At 42.3% G+C, this 22,772-nt stretch overlaps 1 protein-coding gene across 1 annotated transcript in view; it reads right to left on the bottom strand.

The window, feature by feature from the left end:
- Positions 1 to 9,118: 9,118 nt before the first annotated feature.
- LOC123498744 overlaps positions 9,119 to 22,772 on the bottom strand; it is a 33,808-nt gene continuing 20,154 nt past the window's right edge. The window contains exons 2-3 of the mRNA XM_045246147.1: positions 19,179 to 19,332; positions 9,119 to 10,481 (exon numbers count right to left, since the gene is read on the bottom strand). Of these exons, the coding sequence (XP_045102082.1) occupies positions 9,351 to 10,481; positions 19,179 to 19,256 (1,209 nt within the window). The 5' untranslated portion in view covers positions 19,257 to 19,332 and the 3' untranslated portion in view covers positions 9,119 to 9,350. The remainder of the gene's footprint in view (positions 10,482 to 19,178; positions 19,333 to 22,772) is intronic.

Genomic DNA, 22,772 nt, shown 5'->3' with positions numbered 1-22,772 from the left:
AAAACAACTCCACACACTGTCTGTCAGTCGTCAGCACCGTCCCTTGCGACCTGTGTCCGTGTTCCGTGTTTACACTTGCTAACAGCTGACAAAAACGCTGCTTTGTGATTGAATCTGATGTTCGAAGCACTGTTGCTTACGGGCACAGTGATTGTCTGGCTCGTGCGAAGTCGTGGCCGAAATTTAGAGGACTATGTGACAACACTTTTCTTATAATTGACTCTATGTACATCCTTGTCTCCATTATCTGTGGTTCATTAAAAGTATCGATACTTCTTGAAGCTATACAGATATCTTCCCTTACTCCATTCTTCATCGTATTTACTCAAACACACCTGTCTTTTTGTCCTAACAATGGAATTCATACAAGTCCCGCATCGCTATTTTCTTTCTTCAAGTGCTAATACTTTTGTTTTTTCATCTTTCTTTTTTGATGTGTGTGTGTGTGTGTGTGTGTGTGTGTGTGTGTGTGTGTGGTGGGGGAGGGGGTGCTGGTTTGTGTATGCACACGAAGCTGTCCGTATGACGTCATGAAGGACGAATACAAAGGTCAGTGAAAGGCTGGCAATCACTTATTAACGTGGAGTGCGTCACGGAGCGAGAATGTCAGGAAGATAGAGATAAATATAGTTTATCTGGTAGGGGGCGGCCTGAAAGGCGGCGGTGGTGGTAGTGGTGGTGGTGATCATAGTACTTTCAACTATAATTCAATCAATGTGGATTAGGATGTAAAGAACTTTGTCCCTATTTCAAGGGCTACACGTGAAAGGAGACACACCCAAATATCTCCACCCGGCCGGGGAATCGAACCCTGGTCTTCTGGCTTGTGAAGCCAGCGCTCTAACCACTGAGCTACCGGGCGTGCGCGTGTCTGTGTGTGTGTGTGTGTGCGCGCTTTCTAACAACATTAGTGCTCTTTTCATGAACTCTATATGTTGGTAAGGTCAAGCAGCTAAGGAATAAATGCAGGAATAAATTCGGCAAAATCTTCATAGAGGTACATTTTGAGGCCTTTATTGTCTCAGGTCTGTATAGCTTTACGACTTCCTGACTTGAACTTCTTATGACCTGAATATCTTTCGCCTCGGTATCGTATGTTCCTAAACGGAGGGAAGTAAAAATATGATATGTAAGCAAATTAGTATTGCTGTATATTCAGTACTTGATTTTCCATCTCCTTTCATTGCACACTGTACCTTCAGAATTTCAGAAAGAATATAATAAAAGATAAGGATATATTGCAATAAGAGAACGAATATATTGCAGGATAGTGTTTTTCGACAGCAGGAAGAGCTGCCGATAGTCCTGACTGACTTACTGACTGACTGACTGACGCGAAATTCCCGCAGCACCTCCAGTCAGAGAAGTCCTCGATCCGTCGACGAGATGAATCTAAACTTTATCATTTTGCATCCCTTTCGACTATATTCGTATCCGTGCCACTGACGTCACCACCATCCAATTGAGAAACAGGACACTAAATCGGTCGTTAGCATTTCACAGAAGCCAGATTAGAGAGAGAGAGAGAGAGAGAGAGAGAGAGAGAGAGAGAGAGAGAGAGAGAGAGAGAGAGAGAGAGAGAGAGAGAGAGAGAGAGAGAGAGAGAGAGAGAGAGAGAGAGAGAGAGAGAGAGAGAGAGAGAGAGAGAGAGAGAGAGAGAGAGAGAGAGAGAGAGAGAGACTTCATGCCTCATAATAAAGTGTAAAATGAATCAAACATTTATTGTATAACTATTAATATGTATCATAAAACTTCTCTTCTTTGCCTTCCTACTGACGAAGGTAGCACATGAATAAAAATTGCCTGCGCTGCTAATGGATGGAAGCTAAACAGCGCTTCTCATACTCTTCAAATACGCCTACAGGCGCTATAGGCTATAACATAAAAAAAAAGAAAACAATTACCCTTAACTTGACACTAACAAACTCTTCTCGAGAATAGTAACAGTTTACAAAAAAAGAGAAAAAATCGAAACTAATTTTCTTTATAAGCATTTTTCTTTTCTCTCCTTTGGCCATTTATTGAGTCATTCATGAGTATCCTTATGAGATTCCTGAGTATTCTTGGCTCATGGATTTGGAATTATGGAAAATACAGTGTGAGTGTGGCATCTGATATCTGTGATCCACGAATCCAAGTCTCAAAAGTACAACATGACACGCATTATGGCTTCGTGACTCTTCAGAGAGGCAGAATTGCTAACTGTACCGAAACTGTAGGAACCGCTGGACATTTTGTGAGAAATTTTTGATCTTTCTATTTTTGGTCTATGCTTTTTTTAGACGAAAAATATGAATTCGACCGACAGGAATTCTTAAGCAGGGAATATAGCAGAAACATTAAAAAAATAACCTGATGTGGTGACGAATGGCTAGTTGAAAGCGCAGATTCTATAGAAATAAGACGTTCTTTGCATGCCTACAGTGAAAAAGGACCAATTGCAAGGACTATTGCAAAAGCCTTAATACACAGCCGTCTAAAGACAACAAACTTTTTCTGTGGCGGTTCATTCGTGCGCCTCTCTGCACCTGGCTCGCCCTCACTGGTATTCCCTTGAGCTATGTTTAAAGTCCCTCGTAGTTATTCAGATAGCTATAGTATCCTTTGAAGGCCTGAAAATACACAACACTTGTGTTTCCACAAGAGGAATTCCCGTGTCTTAAAGCTTCTCTTTAAGCTTCAAACTGGAAAATGTCATGAAATTACCGAATAATCATGAATAATACAAGCTTTTTCTTCTCATAATGTTAAAGTTCTGTGGTGCTGAAGACAAGCGGTAATATAACAGCTTCCTCAAGAAGTACACTAAATGGCGTCTAGGGAACAGATTATTTAGCCGGCAGAGTCTATGATACAGTCTCCATCTGGTAATACATCTCCGAACATCACCAAAGATAATGTTAATATGGTAAAGTAGTCAGAACATTACCTGAGTCTGCTGAGCTTACGTTCCAACAGCGTCATTGCTGCTGAAAACTGATGTAGTGAGAGCTCCGCGCATTAAATATAAATAATTTCATCTTTGATTATGAATTTCCTGTCCAATAATTACAGGTATTGTACCACTACAGCTTCTTATGACACTTAAACTTTAATGTATTACTAAAAACTCTTATGGGTTTAAAAATCGCATAATTTTCAAGAGGACAAAAATGTTTATAGGCAACGTTGATTACCAGGAATGATCATTAATGGTGTTGAACAATTACAACGACCCTAGGCAGCCAGCACGCCACACCAGCATCACGAAGCTCCACCACAGGCACCACACACCCCTGCAACACCAGACCCCGGAAATCGACGCCTCCGGACATCACCTTCAAGCAGCAGGCAGGTCATACACGCACAATATACTAATTTTCTCTCTCTGATGTCGTGGCCGTCCCTCGGTCTGGTCACCTCCAGGAACCTTTTTACTACCACTACAGAAGGAATGTTGGGTCGGCCAGTCAGCGGAGAGATTAAAAGGTTCATTACGGTGTTCGCAATGATAGGCACTAGTCACTCAATGTTGACGGTGTGTGTGTGTAATTCACTGTTTGATCTGCTGCAGTCTTTGACGAGACAGCCAGACGTTACCCTACGGAACGACCTCAGAGCTCATTATTTCCGATCTTCGGATAGGCCTGAGACCAGGCACACACCACACACCGGGACAACAAGGTCACAACTCCTCGATTTACATCTCGTACCTACTCACTGCTAGGTGAACAGGGGCTACACGTGAAAGGAGACACACCCAAATATCTCCACCCGGCCGGGGAATCGAACCCCGGTCCTCTGGCTTGTGAAGCCAGCGCTCTAACCACTGAGCTACTGTGTGTGTGTGTGTGTGTGTGTGTGTGTGTGTGTGTGTGTGTGTGTGTAATTCACCTCCTCGATCGCCTGCTGGTCACCCAGCCAGTCTTCCCCATTACGGAGCGAGCTCAGAGGTCATAAACCGATCTTCAGGTAGGACTGAGACCACATCAACACACAACACACACCGGGAAAGCGAGGCCACAACCCCTCGAGTTACATCCCTGCTAGGTGAACAGGGGCCACACATTAAGAGGCTTGCCCATTTGCCTCGCCGCTTACCGGGACTAGAACCCGGCCCTCTCGATTGTGAGCCGAGCGTGCTAACCACTACACTACGCAGTGTGTGTGTGTGTGTGTGTGTGTGTGTGTGTGTGTGTGTGTGTGTGTATCGATAACAAACCACGTGCCAGGTGTTGTTCCACTATGGCAAACAAACTCACAACATTCTCCCCTAACAGATTAACGAGAAGCAATCATGAAACTCTGGTACTGAAGTTAAGTAATTATCGTAATGGCTTACGAGCAGATAATAGTGTGCAAATTACATCTATTCATAGTTGCAATCATGAGCTTCAGGTCATATTTGAAGTATAATTTACATAATGAACTGGTACTTATGTTACGCGTGTAAGTGCTTCTTACAAACTTGAAGCGAAAAATGCACTCTTACCTTTTTTATATTGTATTGAAAATTACTTCCTTGTGCGTGCATTTCAGCATCGCGTAATGCGGATGTACACGAAAGGAAACGAGGAAAACGAAACGCAGCAGAGACACAGACGAACCCAATATTCATGGAAAAATACGAAAAAAAACCCCCCATCTGAACAGGAGGGAGATATTGCTATCACCAAAAACAATGATTCCATGTTTCTACGCCACACTAGACCAGTCAATACTACTAAAATGCATGGATAGATTTTAGGTAGATCTGGAAGTTGAAATAAAAAAAATCAAAACAAGACTAACAATAAAAGGACATCCTGAAATTATGATGTGGCTGTGGCATATCACCAATTTATTACTTGTCTTGAATGACGCAGTTTGTTCGTTTCATGTCTAGATCAATTAAGAAACAAACAGTAAGGTACGATAACATCCAAAGACTCTTATTTATATGATTGTTCGCTAAGGTCAACTTTATCGAGCTGTGTTATCAAAGACTGGCAATGTGAACAACAGTTACTGCAGCCTAGTTTGCTGTGGTTTGCTGTGGTAGATCGCATCGCTATTCCATTTATGCATATTTCAATCAGAGGACTTAATATACGCCAGCCTCTTTTACTGACATTTTCTGCTCTGTTTTAAATGAAGTTTCCATATTCAAGTATCCTTCAATTTTGTTGTTGTCGTCGTCGTCGTCGTCGTCGTTGTTGTTGTTGTTGTTGTTGTTGTTGTTGTTGTTGTTAGTAATGATGTTAGTCATTTATTTATTTATTTGATTTTTCAGTGATAAGATATAAACTTTAACACCTCATACTATATTTACTTTTAGCTAGTTACCAGAGTCCACCACATGTAAAGAAAAGGACTGCAAATATTATGGTACACAGACTAACACTTTTCAGTCTGACAATTGCTGACAAAGTTTCAAACGATAAAAATTCATCACCTTGTAATTGAATATTCCACCAAGATTGTTCACTGCATATGACTACTAACTTGGACAGTTATATAACACTAACTCCAAAAATAGGGTAAGTGGCTGTCATCTACAGTACTATGTAAGGGCTGTCAGTGTGTACACCATGCCTCAACCCTTTGTCATATAAGGGCAAGGCTAACGGGACTAGCGATAGAGGGGTCGAGGATCAAAATGTAGTCCATCGTAGCATGACAAAAGTGTAAATTCAATACGAAACAGGATATATTATTTTTTTTTTCCACTGGATTAATCAAATATTTAAATTCAATTTTGCATTATTTGATTGAGGACTAGACGAAGCGTGGTCGGCTCTCAAGTAACGGGGACAGTGCCCACTAAATGACTCGTCCTAGATGTTCTTCAGGTCGGGAACGAAAACTGGGTCACAAGCACTCGTTAAATGGTCGTTATATCATAAATAGATATATGAACAATGAACAAAAATAAGGTGTGTGTGTGTGTTTTTTTTTTTTTCTTACGTCAAGGCCTATAGCGCCTGTAGGCACACTTGGAGTATTTAGGAAGCGCTATTCAGCTTCAGCCCATTAGTGGCACAGGCAATTTTATTTATAGTGTGTGTGTGTGTGTGTGTGTGTGTGTATTCTACTCACCGCATCATGTTGTGACACAGGCGCCTAAGTCAGTTATCAGAAGGCGGGTGGTGGCGGTGCACGCCTTGCAGTGCTGTGGACAGACAAGGGTAGATTTACTAAATTACCCACTTCTTAAAGATTTTATGTACTATTATTACTAAAATAACCATTGATACATTTTTCATCACTGCAACACTTCATACAGGCCTATTGAAGCTACAGGACAGTACCTGACGGGAAAATAAGGAACTAAGATGATCAATAATGGAATGCTTGTGACCAATGGGAGACGGCACGACTGGAAGCACAGCCTGTCAACTCCTGTTCCAATACATAACTTAAGGCGGCGAGTGGTGGGGACCAAGTGAGGAAACTACGGGCTGGAAACCTCGTTAGCTGGTTAGATGGAGGGAAAATGTCCATCTCGTTCACGTAACCGCAGCAGAACGGAAGCAACGCTTGCGTTCAATTCACATTCTAAGACTTGTCAATTGACTTATACTCATTCTTAAGCTTGAGTGATACTCCTATTACTGAAAAGGTTTGATTTACTTTGGAATGAGTGGCAACAGCTTACCGCACTCGTGATGTTATGATGTCATTGGTCGATTGCATAACCACTCTTTTTTCTTTCTCTAACTTGAAGCAACACTTTCTAATAATTCATCAGACCTTGAGAGAGTCTTAGTTTTGTTTAAATAAGTCGGAAAAGCTAAATCTTCAAGTTTGACAAATACATACATCACTACACTACTGGAGAAACGCTGACTGGTCAGTGGTCTGGTAGTGGTTGTGGTGACAGTGGCGTCTCTCTGGCCTCGAGTCGATGCATCTCGCCTCCACTCTATCAGACTATTAAAATGCCTATCCTTGATATGCTTTCCTTTACGATGTCGTTTATTTGCATTCTTAAAGAATATTTTTTCTTATGAAAAACTATAATTCAAAACTTGGTGACTTAACAGCAACACACAATACATAAATTAGCCCCTGGCTAGTACAGAGGTAACGTGCTGGACTGGCATTACTAGACCGGCAGATCGAGTCTCGCTCTGGATCGCGAGTAATGGTCCGTCCACACTAGCGGGCAAAGCACGGCGGGCTTTGCCCGGCAAAGCCAGCCGTGCTCACAGAAACCGACGTCCGCACAGCAACGCTTGCCTGTTTCAGTCAGAGGCGAGCACCCGTACAACCAGGCAGCAGATCCGTGTATCTGATTAAGACTGCGGTACAACAGCGCGGTACGACAGCATGAGAACCAAGGACCGCAAAAAGCTGTTATTGTGCTCAGTTATACTTTTGCTGACCTAGAAAAAGAAAAAGGAAAGTGGAGAAAAAGACGGAGAGGTAGACATGATGTTCTGGTGTAGACTGGCAAACTGGCAGTCATGGACATAAAGTCAACATTGTAACCTCGTACGTCTGGCAGTGGCGCACTGCAGGGCCTGGCGAGCAGTGCCCGGTGAAATCGCGTGTCTACAAACGAGCAGTTTGCTCGTCTGCAGCCGGGCAAAGGCGGAGAAAATGTTGCCGGGCAAACGCTTCGCTTCTGCCCGCGTGCACTGCCCGCAAGTGTGGACGGACCTTAAGCTGTTTACTGGGAGGTTACTGGTGTGGTTGGAGCGCCACAGTGGGGCGCTGGGTTCGCCTGAAGAGCATAAGATGTGGTGGATACTGCAACTAAAAACTTACGAACTTTAACTTTTTTAAAAATTATTTCCACAATGTCAGAAGGCACACCCTCACGTCAGCGCCTAAATCTCACAGGCTCGCTTCATGTTCATGCATGTTCATTTTCCTTCCATACCCAAATTTCCTCGACAAGTTTCACCATTGGTTGGGTTTAATGTTTTTTATTTACATATTTGTTTTACGCACAAATATTGTAACAAGACCAGAAGAAAGGTGTTTCATAATTGAAAAAAAAGCAAAAATGTCATCATTTTTAAGTTAAATTGAATCAGTTCCTTTTCCTCGTATATATTGAAGGCCTTTTAGATGATTAACTTATATTTATATTGTATAACATTCAAATACACAATAATAGTGAAGATTAGGCCTTATTAGGACTGGCGGAGAGCACGCTCACTCGCTCAGGCCAAACATCTTGGCGGGCTTATGGGTGGCCAGGAGCACGTCTGTTAGCGTTGTTTAAGCAAGGTACAATAATGAATATGCAGCCTGGTATTTAAATACTATCATAATTCACATGGTCATGGTCTCTCTTTCTCTCTCTCTCTCTCTCTCTCTCTCTCTCTCTCTCTGAGCTGGACTAAGATGATGTTACATCAGCTTCGTATACGTTCAGATTGTCTCTGCGATATATGAAGTCACAGAATACCCGATGAAATGACATTGTAGAACAGAATTTATACACAAGTTTCGTCTTGTATGTACGTAATTATTCTACTTAAACTGCATCATAACAGGTTTTATTGTTTAAGCTTTAATTGTATTGCACAAATTTTAGTGCAGTGTTGCTTTTCTTCTGATGCCAATATAACAACTATCTTCATTTTAATACCCTTTTAAGAGTCCCCTTAATACTTTTTGTGACAGACGACGCCAACCAGCTCTTGCAAAGAAAAGACTGAAAAGCTGCTCGTCTCACGGTCTCAGTCTTGTACAACGTTCATTGCTTTGCTATCTACAGCACTCATATGTATCTTTATCTAATAATAGTAATATCTGCACGTTTCCCTTCCCTCCTTCGGTGAGCAGTGAGTGGCTCCAGTGACAAGGTTTCATTATGATCACGTGGTCAAGCAAGACCAACTGAATTTATTTTTTTAGCATTCTCTGAACTCAATATATTTATACAAGAATTTCATTAGTGTATTTAATATTTAGCTCCTCACTTATAAGCATCCAACATGAATGCAGCGTGGGTGAAGGAATAAATGATATAATGGTAAGGAAATTTACCCCCGGCAAAAAGAAGAAAGTTATCTTAGTCTGCACGACTTAAGTCCTTTTCTTATACATTCCACCATAACATGAAGGCCCTCACGCCACAAACCCTCAACAAGACTACGTTCAGAAAGTTAGAGTAATTAGAAATCTGATGGAAATTCAGGAAAAACCACTTAAGACTGTTTACTTCACTCCCGTCCAGGACAAAGATTCTTGTTAAGCAGTAGAGCAAAAATAGTTACATAATGAGTTTTCGTACATACACTCATATGCAATGTGCAGAACTTTAATACATTTATTGCATTATCATGATTACTTACACTTAACCAAAGAAAATGTAACATCTTTATTACACAAAATGCACACATCTTGCAAACAAATATCGATATCAAGACTCTTCAAGTAACAACTTGCTTTGGTATCTTCTGCAAGGCATTGGTGGACACTAGCGTAGCTTCTGATGCCTGGGTCACCTGATGTAACGCGCGAATAACAGCGAGGATGCTGTTGTGAAGTACCTCCATGGATGTAGCGTCCCTGTCCCCGTCAACGGAGGCCAACGCTCGCAGCGCCGCTTCCTTCGTGGGCAGCATGCCGATTCCTGTCAAGTAAAAGTTTGCTACGAACCATTCATGGTGAGCTTCCAGAACTTCCTGGTACGCAGCTTGGAAGGCGCGGAGCAGAGACATGTCTGGATTCAGGGGAAGGACATTAGCCAAACAGCGATTCATAAACTGCAGGTGTCGTTGGAGACAGGTGAACAACGTAGTACCTGAGAAGGGAGAGATGTGACGTATCCTTCCAGTCACGTCCTCAAAATGAATCATAGCAGCCAGTGTGGAATAGTGTTGACCGTCTCCGCTGCGAATGTATTTCTCTACACTAAGAAGGCGAGCCTCAAGCATCCTTCCCTGCACAGACGCAAAGGTTCCAAAAATGTGGAAAAACTTCAATAAGTGGCGGTACATGTCCACGTAATTGTGCAGAAACACCTCGCCTCCCTGTTGACACTGCTGAGCCTCGTGGTGAATAACTTTTAGGATTTTGGGTTTGATGGCCATAGTGTTTCTCGTTTCCTCGCTGTCCAGAGTGTGGCTGTCCATATCTTCTAATCGCTCGTGCTCAGTACCATCTGGTCTCAGCGATTGAAACTCCTTCACTGTGTCCTCCTCCATCAGCTTGTCTTCCACTGACACCACAGCCTCTGTCTCAAATTCGCCTCCACCTACTGATTCCTCGAGTTTGTCAGTATCCTCTCCTTCAGCAGACAGTGATGGTTCCTGCATTTCATTAGTGTGTGATCCTTCAGTTTCTTCATTCCCTACAACTTTAGCTGCCAAGCCAGACATTTCCTTTTTACTCTCAATTCCTGACTCTCCACGTATCTGTTGTTGTTCCAGCCATTCCAGAGTATCGATAGAGTTCGTGTCCAAGTTTTCATGTTGCACTACAATATCAGGGGATGATGTTGAGAGCATCCACATGCTAAAGCCAAAGAGACACAAGCAGATCATCGCCAAACAACAGAACTGCAAAAAAGGTAATATTTATTGAATTATGCAATCTGATATGTAAAGAGCAGCGGCAACTAATACACATCACGCTGACGCTGGTACAAGCTGTGCCTGATAATGTATTGCTACTGAGGACTATAATATAGATAAGCACATGTGGAGGCTATAATACGGGAACACAAAACTTGCGAGGCAGAATATTCGTTACGTTAGTAACTACTGCTGAAGAAGTCAGCCATTTTAAGCAAGTAGTAGTAAACAGTAGATAAGTAAGTAGCTACCTTTTTTTTCTGACAACAGAGATACTCACCACCAACGAATAAAAGGGTATTTGTTGTATTGAGCAAGAATATAAATTACACGCAAAGTTGCATTTACTACACGTTGAGGTGCAATAATGATCTTTGAGGCAGTAACAATAACTTGAAAGATTACAGCACGCCCATTGATAGGATCGGAACTCACATAAGCGTCAAGTTGTGACAGTAAAGCTTTGTATCACATATATAATAATAGCTTAAACACATTAATGTGTCATACAAGTGAGAAATGGCAAAACTAATCCTTTACACCTCTCTCAGCGAAGCACATTTTTCATCACTACCAGTCTGCCACGCTGTCCTCTGCTCAGCTAACTAGCCAGTCTAAACCTTACCCAGACGGCAGCGCAATCGATACAGCAGCCCGGCAAGACTTTACATTGCCTTTGTCTTAGGTTAGTGCTCAAGGAAAGACTGCTCAACTATTGGCACCAATAAAGTCCAACATGATTAAAAAAAAATAGAACTATTATAATATTTCGTATTATAGTGATAGAGGTGAATATGCAGTATATTTTTGCATTATCACAATAGTTGACGGTGACCAAGCTTCATTCAGACTGTCATGATAGCAATGGTCTCATTATAATAATTGTTGTATATCTACCACATGCAGGTTCGAACCCCGGGGTAACCATATCCTCATTTCAGATCATTCTCTCTTCCTTTAAAGACAAAAGACATTACAATTTAATTCGCTATTGCTCATATGACAAATGACGAATTTAATCCATTCCTTTCTTGCAAACACAAATATCGCCTACAGTTCAGGGAAAATATGTACATCTTTAACCAAGTTGGTCTGATATGCACATTAATCTCACCAAAGCAAATAATATATTTGATCAAGATATAAAGGTTAAAGGGAAACGCATTATTACCAAGACTTATTTTAAATCAAGGCTTGCAAATAAATGACATCTATTAGGGTATGGACTAAAATGGAAATATGCATGAAAATCAATAAAACAAAGTAGTAGTCTTGATTGAAGGTCGTATAGAAACAACAATACGGACGAAAATCACTAATGGAAAACATCTGCAAAAGAGAAATGGCTATAAACAGCAATGCTCATGGACATCATCGGAGTCTAAACGTAACATGAAGTCCATAAAATAAACTGCAGCATCAGGTGCAGCGGCCTTAAAAGCGGCGCTCCTCACTTTATCACTAATTCAATGGAGGCCAAGCGGCGCACAGACGCAATTTTGCCCACCAATGGAAAATCCATGTTGACCAGAGCGACCAGAATGGAGGTTGGAAAAAATAGACGAGTTAATTTTTCAACCTCGACTTTCAACCGCTCTGTAACTATTGTTGGGGATGAATTTTTTTGTCACTCCTGTCAACCTAAAACTTTAGATGTGTTGGCGATAGGTCCGTAGATGACTTTGATGTAGAGACCCCGCCATGTTTGTAATCTTCACACGCGACTGCATCATGAATGACACGCAAGGGGGAAGAGATGTAACACAAACAAAAACCGTGAAGAACAATGCAACGATTATAATGGACACGACACGTATTGCGGTAATGGTGGAGATGCTGATGGTGCTGTTGAAGCAGTGGCAATGGAAGTGGAGTATGTAGGCATCGCTATTTATCCTTATATATAAAGTGAAGGTAACTTTCCTAATAGAAAACAAGGCTCAAACGAAGGTCATGTCCCACACAAAGGAAGAGTATTTGGCACATACCATTTTCCAATGCCACAACGTGCAAAGTTTTTTTTTTTTCTCTCCACAGCGACACTACAGCGCCTACACTGTATATAGCACGATCCCTTGGTTTCTCTTGATCTTTTCTTCACACACACACACACACACACACACACACACACACACACACACACACACACACACACACACACACACACACACACACACACACACACACACACACACACACACACACACACACACACACACACACACACACACACACACACACACACACACACACACACACACACACACACACACACACACACACACACACACACACACACACACACACACACACACACACACACACACACACACACACACACACACACACACACACACACACACACACACACACACACACACACACACACACACACACACACACACACACACACACACACACACACACACACACACACACACACACACACACACACACACACACACACACACACACACACACACACACACACACACACACACACACACACACACACACACACACACACACACACACACACACACACACACACACGTCTCGCTCTCGCTCTTTTAACTCCCTATGTTAAGGTAGTACGAGCGCTTCCATGGAGTAAATGACACACCAAGATGGAGGCTGTCTTTAATGCACAAGGTGACGGTATTATGATAAGGCAGTGATGATGGAAATGATGGCGAATGACCAAGTGTTCTTCCTAAAAAGTGTCAAAGAATGCTGAGGTAGTGCTGTGTCTGACCACCTTCCAGGAGGTCCAGAGTTCCAATTTCTGGAACGACTGTTCGCTCCTAGTTTCACCCAGCCTAAAGTCTGCAATGGCTATGAAGGCTGAAGGCGGCGGAGAAAGGGACTGGCTAACCAGTAATATAAATCCCATTTTTCATTTTAATGACGAGGTCAGTGTCAAGCAAATCATGGCGTAAAACATAATAACATGATTACCTTAATTGAAAGGCTGACGAGGATTGGTTTGAATTAATCTGTCCGTGAGCTTTTCTAAAATATTCTGCAGTGGCAAGAATTCAGCTCGTGTGTGAAAAAAAGGATGAAAGCAATGCGCGCACTGCCAGGTCTGCTAGGAAGCAACCGCTGCACAGGCTCACTCGTCACAAACTGGACTCATATAACCTAAACAGGGCTGCGTTTGTGTTTCACCGCCTCAACTGGACAACCTTAACAGGCTTCAGCACAAATCACGCGGAGTGTCAGAGATGTTTTGCGTTAAAGATAAACAAGTATTCCAAACAGTTAATAAGGAAAAAACAGCAAGGAGAACCTGTGTGAAATAGTTCATACGTGAACAAAACTGTCCCAAGCATGAAGCAACAGGAGAGGGAAACGAGTTGTACAAAATTTTCACACGCTTCCAAAGGCATCATTACTAATAGTTATGCGTTTTTCATGAATAATCACCATCAACCGTAAAAGTTTGAGCTAGGCGTGTGAGCGTGGCCTGACCCGCCTTGAAGTATTGATGACCGCAGCCATGACATGACCACTGGTAAAGGAAATGACACTTTGTTCCCGCCACCCTCCCTCTGGGGCTTCCTTTCCCTTCTGTCCGCCCATGTCCCCTCGTTCCCTCATGCACCAGGGGAGATCCTTCCTTCAAGTTGTCCTGCTTCAATAATTTTCCACAATTCACTACACCATACTGATCCTGTCACTGTGCACTCCTACCATTCCATACTATATACTGCTTCTCAATACTGAGTAACCACTATGGAACGTGTATGCAAGCACACATACACACCAGTATGTGTTATAATCACACACACACAGCAACAAAGACAAACGCGCGCGCACACGCACACACACACACACACACACACACACACACACACACACACACACAGAAATATACACAACGCAACAAACAAACACAAACAAATTTATTTCATTCTGTTATCAATTATTACATGACAATTTTTCCTGCTTGGCGCAACATTTAGTTAAGCTGCTAGGAATGCAAATTTTCGTGTACATGCATGTGTGAGTGTGTACGTGCGTGCGTGCGTGCGTGCACAGGCGCACGCTCTCTCATTCGTAGTGGGCCGTCAGATACTGGATGAGAAGGGAAGACATTTACGTTACCCAGACTAATCTACGTGTAATTCCAGACTAATCTACGTGTAATTCCAGAATGGCTTTGAAATTAGCAAAGTTACACAAGTCTTCGCGAGCTCTGAGCCTCGGCCGTTGCAGCTCCCGCTAATGAGACTTCATTCCCTTTATGGCCGTTTTGTTCTTTGAAATATATGGGTGAGGTAGTGTTATGAGCGATGGCTGCTCTTTCTGCTATGCTAATTACCGATAAAATATAATAACAAAGGTTGAGAGATTACTTATGTGAAGGAAAACCCATGAATACATCACAGATTTACTTTCATCGATTATTTCATTAATAATTCTACTTTCACCTTAATTTTCCTATCCATCATCAATACAAGGCAATAAAATACAAGAGATTTCTTGTAAACCTTCGACAAAAAATTATACCTTACTTTAAGCACATAGTGAAATGTGACTCTTGCTGACACATCCACGGCAAAACGAGAGATATCGCGTCGTGTTTAACGAAGCCAACATATCCCTGATGGCGAGCAGCGAGCGCCAACTTGATTGAAAAACTAGATTCTTTACTATGAATAAGTTTGTGCGTCTGTTTCTAGCTGGTGTGAGGTGTACCCTTCCATGAATAAACACACTTCAAATCTTTCTTATACTCTCATTCTTTCTTCATCTAAATATACCTCACTTTCCTAATTATTGAAGAAAGAGGACGAGAGACGAAGCTTAGTGGAAAACTTTGGCATGGAGGTAGAGATAAGCTACAGCAAGTGTTTAACAAGGACTGAAGCGTTGCGGGGAAAAGTTTTGGCCATAACAAAACTTCTATAATGAAACAACGAGGACGTAGTTAGCATATATGTGGCGCATTTCGCAAGGGACTAGAAGTTAATATTAGAGGTACAAAAAATATATGTGATGGAGTCGATACGTGTAAGCAAAATGTTTTCAAGTTATGCTGTACTGAAGACCACACTTCCATTGGTCCTTGATTCCATCCGTATCTTTATCTATGTCATTAGTGTGCGACGTTTTCCGTATGGACTCTGTTGATCTCACCCATACACCTACATGGGTGGTGGCTGTTCCTGCTCAGGTAAAAGATCATTACATTTGCAGATAACGGAAATAGCCTTCGCCTACTAATACCGACAGTGTGACTTAATTTCCGGGGATAACTATGATGTCTTCTCAAAAGCTGATAGACACCGAAAGATTAAGCTGTAAAATTTATGAACTGGATTAATCTAGACGTAACCCAATTTCACCTACCCATAACTCAGAAAATAACGCTAATATTTCAATATTGTTCTAACATTAGTCAATTTTGGCTCATCAATAATTAGATACGAAGGAATTGGTTCTCAAAAAGCGGTAGCTGAATGGAATCAAATTGGTGATCAGATTGTTAGTGCTGTGTGGGGATGATGGGTAGAAATAGATATTTTCCTGCAGAGTTCTTGAAGCTTCCCTTATTTTCTAAAGTTCTTCCCTTATCTTATTTATCTTCCTATGTCACCTCATGGCAACAAGCTTGGCGAGTACGTACATCGTTTCGTATTTTGAAGCGCTTTGTTACCTCAGACTGTTTTGAAGAGACAAAGAGTTGATTAGTGAAGTCCCCATTGTTGTTTTTCTCATTAACGATATAAAATGCTGAAACCTACACTAGAACTATGAAAATACCTTTGAAAGTATTCATAGGTTCCACTAAAGCCTGTTGAAAATAGTGTGAAGAAAACCCCGAAACATTTTAGGAATGAGAGCCTCAATCCAAGACCTGCATTGGAAACCCATTTTTGTCATCTATTATACAGCATCATTTAATCTTTACGCCTCATGACAAACAAAACACTCATTATATATCGCATGAATTAAACGTTCTTAACTGCAACAGAGCTTAAACGCAACACAATGCTATTGTAATACTAATGTGGAAGAAGGCACACACACATTAATGCAACCTCATTAGATAACCACCTACTCCCCCAACCTCCTCCCCAATACTGTGAATTTCTCCAACCACTATGAACTCCAGCACTGAGGTGTGGATGTAGGATAACGATGCCGGAGTATCACTATGACAACATACCAAACATACCATATTATGCATAAAAAAAACCAAGACCAGGATACAGGGACTGCCACATCTGGGACTTACGGCTTCCTGCACCTCCCTGCATGGTTTTCTGGTGTTTTGATGTTCTTATGACTCCGCTAAATAACTGCAGCGTGTTTACTTCCTTCTTCTCCAACAAGGTGTTTAGTGAGATATGTTTGTTCATATCTTGCGTTGCCAGTCACAACTCTCAGCAATAAACAGGCAAGAAACACTCTCGTGACCCGCAGCGCACAGCGGCGTCACTTGATGGCGGCGTGGAAAAACAAAACGACCCCATTAGCTGAAACTTTTCAAGCAGCATCTCCAACAGGAGCAATAACGCGACACGTATAGACCTGCTAGGTAAAAATGGAGGTCCTGGAAAGGTTATTTCTTTTCTCAGCCATATTCAATGTACATATGACTCCGGGTGTAGGTAAGAACGCTTCCAACCAGTCCTTTCTTCGACAATATTACAACACTAACGTACGCACTAGCTCTTCTTTTCTACTAGACGTACCATACGGATCAGGGGAAAATATCAATATCAACATTAATATTAACAACGATCCGACAACGGTGAGATGAATATTACAAGAGAAAGAATGGTGGAGGTGTAAGTCTATTGTCAAGGTAATGGAGGAGAGTTTGTGAAAATATCAGCTAAGTACTTTATCGTGCCTGTCATTTACGATTATATGCATTTTTTCCTGGATAATAAACCAAACTTAAGTGTGCAAAATATATTCTTAACTGCACGAACCGGCGCGATAAAGTTCACAGCAAGGTTATATTGAAGGTGCGAGAAATGTAAGTACGAGAGAAATGAAAGAGAGCGAAGTTCCCATAACGAACGTCATTACTGAATAAAAACACCGAACACGTGAGGTTAGCGAGTACAGACAACAGTAATTTCAAGTTGTCATGGCTGCGGTGTTTGATCTCAAGAAAGAAATCTACTTCAGCGAAAAGGCAAAAGCGAAAATGAATAATGAAATTGAAAACGAATATTCAGAGAGGATGTCATCACTCTAAAAGTCACACAGGAGCTTACTGAGTACAAAAACCCCAGACAGATGGTGAACGTCAACGAGGCCGCAGGTGGAGAAAGTTCAAGCCTTTGGTGTACTGAACTGTCTCTGCTGCGTGTCTCACTTCATTACAAATACAGGTTACATGGTACGCAGGTGACCACCTACACTTCAACATAACTAAGTTAATTGACATGCAGTGTTCATGAAGATTCTTTATCAAACATAGTAACTTTTTTTTAAGGTCAAGATCTTGCTTTCTTCCTCAAACGTTCTGCAGTAAAATTTCATCTCCTATCATCGTAACTTTATTTCCGTTTCTGCTTCTCAGTGTTCCCGCCACGCGTCCGTCCGTGCGAACCTTCAACACCATAACCTGCCACGCCTCTTTCAGGTCTTCTTCAGCTGCTCGTTTCAGAGGTCAAGTCAAGCGGCATCTCCAGAAAGGTTTACCTGCATCAATTTCACTGATATCCGCTTATTGAATTAATTACCTTTCTAAGATTCTTTCACGTGATGATTTTTGAAGTGTTCAATTATACGCATGCATACGTTGTGCAAAAGATAAATCTTGATTTGATTATTAAGTTTTTCTCACTCCTATGTCTGTAAACACGCTGTGACCCAGTTGTTGTTGACCCAGTTGTTGTGGAACATTAAGGGGCTATCACACTGGCCTATGATACGCGGAACGCGGGCCATGGTTCTTGGTACGAAACCAGAAACATCATCATACACAAGCTGCCCGCATTCTTGCTATGCTAGGCAAACGGCCCAGCAACTATGACCACGCCTAATCAAAATAAACCAGAACAACACACACAGACACAGACACAGACACACAGACACACAGACACAGACACAGACACAGACACAGACACAGACACACAGACACAGACACACAGACACACACACACACACACACACACACACACACACACACACTTTAGGCACGTTCTTTTTAGTTAGAAAGTTTTTTTTTTATTACATATATTATATTTATTTTTTCATTGGGATAGCATACGGAGAACCGGGATGGATATGAAGCCATCCCAACTTTGCTCCGCTAATCCCGGGCAAGTTCCAGCTATCTGGAGCGCATGTTCCTCGTTCAGCGTATCATGGGCCAGTGTGATAGCCCCTTTAGTCTATCAATCATGCCTGCATACATTCACACACACACAAACTAAAACCATTGTTCTTTAATGGAAATTCATTATACTTATGATCGGCCATTATGTAATCGATCCTCAAGCAGAAAGGATAGCGGGATTTTACTATAGGCCACTGAAGCACAGGCTAATCCACTGAAGCATAGGCTAATGATGGAAAATAATCTCTTTCCCGTCAACATTTGCCGCGGTAGAACACAAAACTAAAACACCCACTACAAGCTTTGCACTGCTCCCACCAATCTCCTGCTATTCAAACTGAATGGGAAAGTAAGCAAGACATTTGGCTCACCGCGCAGTTCTTGTGCAGCCGCAGCTTTACCAGGGGGATGCACTTCCGGCTCTCCTTGCTGGGGAAGGGAGCAAGCATTACCTTGAGTTCCTTCACCACCTCCTGCAGCAAGGCTGCCGTCGTGAAGCCTTCTCTCCTGCCTGGTGCTCCATGTCTGGTAGGAAAAAGTATTACATAGGGATATCCTGTTAGAACATATTCGTACACTTCCCGCCGTATCTCCACTATATTCACCAGAAAGGCTCTATTTGAAATAAAATTGTTTTTTAATAGCGTTTTCCTATGGTTCTAGAATTAGATTAACAATATTTCTACATCAACAGGAACACATACTTGTAAACCTTGCAATTAATTTGTGGCTCTTGAAAATAATCAATGCGAGACCAGAAAGTTTCACATTACGAAACTTGTAATCGTTACTTAATATCTATTATCTGGCCTACTTTTAGTAGACTCTCATGGTTCGGAAGACATCTTTCCAAGGATTCTTCACTAATAAAGAGGGAAGTGTGGCTTTTGTAAATGATACTGGTGAGGGAATAATGCGTTTTAATAATAGCACGTACACCCTGGGATATGCATAGCTTGTCAAGACCTTGTTCTATTTCCTTCCAGATTTGTTAACATGATTTTCCAGAGAAAGAATCGGATCACTGAAAAGAAACGAGAGAGAGAGAGAGAGAGAGAGAGAGAGAGAGAGAGAGAGAGAGAGAGAGAGAGAGAGAGAGAGAGAGAGAGAGAGAGAGAGAGAGAGAGAGAGAGAGAGAGAGAAAGAGAGAAAGAGAGAAAGAGAGAGAGAGAGAGAGAGAGAGAGAGAGAGAGAGACAGAGAAGAGAGAGAAAGAGAGAGACAGAGAAAGAGAGAGAGAGAGAGAGAGAGAGAGAGAGAGAGAGAGAGACAGAGAGAGAGAGAGAGAGAGAGAGAGACAGAGAGAGAGAGAGAGAGAGAGAGAGAGAGAGAGAGAGAGAGAGAGAGAGACAGAGACAGAGACAGAGACAGAGAGACAGAGAGAGAGAGAGAGAGAGAGAGAGAGAGAGAGAGAGACAGAGACAGAGACAGAGACAGAGACAGACAGAGACAGAGACAGAGACAGAGAGACAGAGAGACAGAGACAGAGACAGAGACAGAGAGAGAGAGAGAGAGAGAGAGAGAGAGAGAGAGAGAGAGAGAGAGAGAGAGAGAGAGAGAGAGAGAGAGAGAGAGAGAGAGAGAGAGAGAGAGAGAGAGAGAGAGAGAGAGAGAGAGAGAGAGAGAGAGAGAGAGAGAGAGAGAGAGAGAGAGAGAGAGAGAGAGAGAGAGAGAGAGAGAGAGAGAGAGAGAGAGAGAGAGAGAGAGAGAGAGAGAGAGAGAGAGAGAGAGAGAGAGAGAGAGAGAGAGAGAGAGAGAGAGAGAGAGAGAGAGAGAGAGAGAGAGAGAGAGAGAGAGAGAGAGAGAGAGAGAGAGAGAGAGAGAGAGAGAGAGAGAGAGAGAGAGAGAGAGAGAGAGAGAGAGAGAGAGAGAGAGAGAGAGAGAGAGAGAGAGAGAGAGAGAGAGAGAGAGAGAGAGAGAGAGAGAGAGAGAGAGAGAGAGAGAGAGAGAGAGAGAGAGAGAGAGAGAGAGAGAGAGAGAGAGAGAGAGAGAGAGAGAGAGAGAGAGAGAGAGAGAGAGAGAGAGAGAGAGAGAGAGAGCGAGAGAGAGAGCGAGAGAGAGCGAGAGAGCGAGAGAGCGAGAGAGCGAGAGAGAGAGAGAGAGAGAGAGAGAGAGAGAGAGAGAGAGAGAGAGAGAGAGAGAGAGAGAGAGAGAGAGACTTAACGAATCTGCGAAATCTAAATGAACGTAATCTTGCTGAGCTTCTTATGGGAGCGAACTCGGGTAGAGAGAGCCCTTGCCTACCTGACGGAGAAGTGGGTCAGGCGAGGCTCACACTGCGCCTTTTGCGTGTGACCAGCCTTCACAAGAAGAAGGTCGCCCGCTTCGTTATAATTGGGAGCAAACTCGCAAAAACCGGATTGGAGCGAGCCGAGTAGTAGTCAGCAAGTGTGCTAGAATGAAGACGGATGGAGGTGGACGCTCAGAAGTGAAACCGGGAGCAGTAAAGTGAACAAGAAGTGAAAAGTCAAGTGTCGATTTTGGTGAAGAATGTGGAGGATACGGGAAGGAGTGAGGTGTGCGAGTGAAGGAAGGGAAAGGTGAGAGTTGGTAGATGCTTGGGTGATGTAATGCGCGGAGTGAGTTAATGGTTGGCTTATGTGTGGAAAAAGGAAGGCTTACTCTCCAGTATGTTGTGAAAGAACAGGGAGTTAAAGAAGAAAGAAAAATGATTTATTCATATTTCTATGAGGTCTAAATATGGAGTGAACAGTAAAGTATCACCCACAACCACAACCACAACCACAACCACAACCAGAACCACACACACACACACACACACACACGGTGACGTCAGCTAAGTAGGATGTAATTCACGCCTGTGTCTCCTGTCTTTGTCAACACCAACTGGTTTATTGTCGTTCGGTCGTTTTTTGTTTACGTTTTTGCCCCTCAACCCTTCTCGTATTTCTTCTTGACGATATGTTTTTCCTTCTTCCCGGCCTTCCTTTTCCTCATCCTCTTCATTTCTTTTCTTCCCTTCTCCTTCCGTTCTTACCCTCCTTCCTTTTTCTCATCATATCCTTTCTTTCGTTCACTCTCTTTTCTTATTCTCCTCCCCTTTACTTGCTCTTTCCTCCTCCTTTTTTTCTTCCTGCCCTTCACCTTAATCTTCTTCCTGTTCTTTTTTTCTTTTTGTTTCTGCATAATCATCTTCCTCTCCTTTTTACTATTCTTATTTTCCTATTCCTCATCTTGTCTTTCCTCTTAGCGTTTTCCTTGTCCTTCCTTCGTTCATTTTTTACGTTTTTCTTTCTTCTCTCCCTTCCTGTCTTGTTTCCGTTTTTCTTGTCTATTCTTGCTCTTCCTCCTATTCCTCCTCATCCTTTTTCCTCTTCCAATTTCCTTGGCTTCATCTTCAATTTTTTTTCAATTTTCCTTCTTATTTTTGTTTCTATCTTTGCCATTCTTATTCCATTCCTTATCATTCCTCGTCCTTCCACCTTCTCTTGTTTTTCTACCTCTTTTTACCATCTATCCTGCTTTACCTCATCATTCTGCCATTCCAGTTTCTTCTTCCTTCTCTTGTCTTCGTCGTCCTCTACCTATTCCTCCCTTAGACTGGCTTCTACTCGTCAGAAAACCATTAGTCTTCTGCAGATAAGAACATCAAAGAGCCTCACGTATTTTTGTTTTCGCTTCATATTTTACGATTAGTACTGTATAATTTAAATATCACGACTCGGAGGAGAAGAAAAGGATAAAAAGGTAATATATAAAAGGTAAGAGGTGGTTGTAGTCGTATATAATAGAAAAGGAGGAGGAGGAGGAGGAGGAGGAGGAGGAGGAGGAGGAGGAGGAGAGGAAGGAAGAGGATGACGAAAATGTTGGAAGTGTAGGTAGAAAGGAGATGATGGGATTGGAGGAGGAGGAGATTAACGAGGAGGGAGAACGAGGAGTGATAGAGAGGAAAAGAAGGAGGAGGAGGAGGAGGAGGAGGAGGAGGAGGAGGAGAAAATCAAGAGT

Source organism: Portunus trituberculatus, chromosome 48 (assembly GCF_017591435.1).
Source record: "Portunus trituberculatus isolate SZX2019 chromosome 48, ASM1759143v1, whole genome shotgun sequence".
In the NCBI taxonomy this organism is placed as follows: Eukaryota; Metazoa; Arthropoda; class Malacostraca; order Decapoda; family Portunidae; genus Portunus; species Portunus trituberculatus.
The sequence above is the reverse complement of the archived record's forward strand: the minus strand, read 5'-3'. Positions and strand labels throughout refer to the sequence as shown.